Below are 3,417 nucleotides of genomic sequence, written 5' to 3' on the forward strand. Positions count from 1 at the left end.
ACAAAACAAGCTTATTCCAGTGGTTTCGGTGAAGATGAGTTATAAAAATGTAACAAAACTCGAGTAGCATTTGGCCATTTTCAGATTGTGAAAGTAGCTCTGAAAGAAAAACGGCCCAGACCCCTGATTTAGAAGATTGTTTTGTTAAATCTGCGATAAGTTTTCCGTGTTTGTTCAGGCTTTAGGTGTTCACTTTGAACTTACATTGGGATATGAGAGGGGCCACATCTCTTCTCTTCAGTAAATGTAAAGGACTGTCTTTCCTTCTGACAGTGCAAGTTGATTACTCCTATGAAATTAGCTTCCGCTAAGCTTCTGTCTTCAGTCTGTAGGTTCAGGACTTTTGTCTGATTGCTGCAAAACAAACACAATATTATTAATGACTACAAATGTTTTAAACTCTCAACGACCATCTCCACGTCGAGACTTCGAGGCTTCACACAGGCTAAGCCAAGATTCAACTTGTCTGCTGGATTCCTTAGATAGAGAACTTTACTAATTGGCTTTTATGTATGTGAATGTTCCTGTAAAGTGCCCTGAGACAACTTTGTTGTGATTTGGCGCTATATAAATAAACTGAATCTTATTGGTCCATATTTTCTTAACGGAACACTTCGCTCTCAGACTGCAGGTTTACTTGTTGTTCCTAGAGTTTCTAAAAGTAGAATGGGAGGTAGATCTTTCCAAGTTTCTACCTTTAAGACCAGGCTTAAGATTTTCCTTTTTGATAAATCCTATAGTTAGGGTGGGCTTGGGTTTCCTGAGCTACCCCTTAGTTCTGCTGTTATAGGCTTAGACTGTTGGAGGACAAACTGACCACATCTCCTCACTCTGCCGCCGTCTTTACTCAGTTTATGCTTATTTCTATAAATTAACGTGTTTTCTTTGTTTTTCTTCACAGATAAACTACATTTCAACCACGGAAACTACACCTGGATAATGGAAACTACACCTGGACCATAGAAACTACAGCTTTAACATAGAAACTACACCTGGACCATATAAACTACAGCTTTATCATAGAAACTACACCTGGATCATAGAAACAACACCTGGACCATAGAAACTACAGCTTTATCATATAAACTATACCTGGATCATAGAAACAACACCTGGACTATAGAAACTACAACTGAACCATAGAAACTACACCTGGACCATAGAAACTACAGCTTTATCATAGAAACTACACCTGGATCATAGAAACTACAGCTTTATCATAGAAACTACACCTGGATCATAGAAACTACACCTGGACCATAGAAACTACAGCTTTATCATAGAAACTACACCTGGATCATAGAAACAACACCTGGACTATAGAAACTACAACTGAACCACAGAAACAACACCTGGATCATAGAAAATAGATCTGGACAAAATAATTTACAATTGAACCATAGAAGCTGTACCTGAACTATAGAAACTACATTGGGACCATAGAAACAACACCTGGATTGTTAGAAATTATATCTGAACAAAATAAACAGCACTTGAATCATAGAGACTACACCTGGACAATAGAAACAATGCCTTGACCATAGAAACTACACCTTAACCATAGAAACAACACTTTGACCATAGAAAATAGATCTGGCCAAAATAAACTATATCTGGACCATAGAAACTACAACTGGAACATAGAAGTTACAACTGGAACATAGAAGTTACACCTGGACCATAGAAACTACATCTGAACCAAATAAACTAAAATGTAACTATATAAATTACACCTGGAATATAGAAAATACATGTGGACCATAGAAACTACATCTGGAATATAAAAACTACACCTGGACCATAGGGACTACAATCGAACCACTTCCTGTTTGTGTCACTTTCCTGTCCTTCCTGGCTGAGGCAAATGACCTTTTTTTGTATGACCTCTTTATGAACTGGCGCTATGCAACTAACACAAAACAAATCTATTAAAACCAAACAGATCAAAGGGTAAACATGTTTTAAACCAGATTTAAATTTGTGCTCACCAGATGAGCGACGCATCGGTCTCCAAATTGTCACTTCTTAGACTCGATGTGCCGCTGTCTTTATCATCTCCAGTCTCCTAAAGCAAACAAAGAAACAATATTACTGCACACTCAGAAACAAACAAATTTAATCCACAAATCTCTGGTTTTACAACCTTCAGTTAAACCGTGAAAACCCGTGTCTCACTACTTACATCTAAAGTTTCACTGCCCGTTATCTCCATGTACACCAGCTTGGCGGCTTCCTCTTTAGCTTCTTTCTTTGTTTTCCCCGAGGCAGCTGGGTATTCCTTATCGCCAACCACAAACTTACACGAGCTAACAATAACAACACGAACAGCTCAATTAATTTCTAAAGTTAAATTATAAACAAAAGTGGCTACAGGGAAGGAAACCCACTGGATTGAGTAAACTGGTCCAAGTGTAGTCGTCTCCTCGGGTCTGAAGGTCACCATGTTTTTCTCGCTGTATTCATTGAGCCAAAACGTGTAGATGAAAGATTTTAGCTGAAGTCTAGTGGGAGAAGCTTCTGCTGCATGTTCTGCCTGCTAAAAAAAAAAAAAAAAGATGCAAACCGTGCATGAATGCAAATGTTTACCGTATTTTTCAGATTATAAGGCGCATTAAGCGAAACAAAACAGTCAGATAAGTCAAACTTTATTCAACTCATTCACAATACAGTCCCTCTCTACTTTGCGGCTCATTTATCGCAGACCCGCTCTATCGCGGTTTTTCAAAATAACATTGGACATGACACACAAATGGCTGATTGATGGATGAGTCGCACAATAGGAATGTAATTTTTTTTTTTACAATAAATTATTTTTAATTATTTAGCACCTCCTGCATCTTTTTACAGCCCACACTACAGGATAAACTTCCCGCTGCAGCTGATCAGCTGATCTCTGCAGAGCGGAGAAGTGGGCGTGGCTAAGAGTGCTTGCAGGTGGCTGAGAGCCTAAACATCCTCTCTCTCTCTCTTACTCTCTCTCTCAAAAAACGATACAGTCTTACAGAATCAGCGGGTATATCCAGCAGGTGTTCTAAGGCATTTTTAGCAGCATTCTGTTTAGCTTCTTTCTTGTTCTTCCCCACACCTTCAGGGTAGGCCTGGCCATTAATCACCGCTCTTATTGTGAATCTGAAAAGTGACAAAAAAAAAAAAAAAACTGTTGATTCACAAAAAACACAGGAAGGTAAATATGTATTTGATCCCTTACAACCAAACCAGAATTCTGACTCCCAAAATCTGGTTATGTACTGTACCCATGAGGCACACAGCTTACACCCAATCAATTGGTCCAATTTCAAACACTCCTGATTCCAACTCTTTTTATAAATAAAGCCGATCTGTCCACAGAATCAGTTTCTTCCTTTCCAACCTCTCCACCGCCAGTGGCAAAACCAAAAATCTGTCAAAGTATGTCAC

The 3,417-nt window shown here is 38.7% G+C and overlaps 1 protein-coding gene across 1 annotated transcript in view; it reads right to left on the reverse strand.

The window, feature by feature from the left end:
* The window catches only part of LOC119424390 (interferon-induced, double-stranded RNA-activated protein kinase), a 16,446-nt gene that overhangs the window by 10,195 nt on the left and 2,834 nt on the right, over window positions 1–3,417 (reverse strand). Inside the window, exons 2-6 of the mRNA XM_037691898.1 lie at window positions 3,003–3,129; window positions 2,388–2,536; window positions 2,183–2,306; window positions 1,989–2,065; window positions 205–354 (exon numbers count right to left, since the gene is read on the reverse strand). Of these exons, the coding sequence (XP_037547826.1) occupies window positions 205–354; window positions 1,989–2,065; window positions 2,183–2,306; window positions 2,388–2,536; window positions 3,003–3,129 (627 nt within the window). The remainder of the gene's footprint in view (window positions 1–204; window positions 355–1,988; window positions 2,066–2,182; window positions 2,307–2,387; window positions 2,537–3,002; window positions 3,130–3,417) is intronic.

The sequence above is a fragment of the Nematolebias whitei genome, chromosome 1 (genome assembly GCF_014905685.2).
Source record: "Nematolebias whitei isolate Nwh7 chromosome 1, NemWhi1, whole genome shotgun sequence".
Classification (NCBI taxonomy): Eukaryota; Metazoa; Chordata; class Actinopteri; order Cyprinodontiformes; family Rivulidae; genus Nematolebias; species Nematolebias whitei.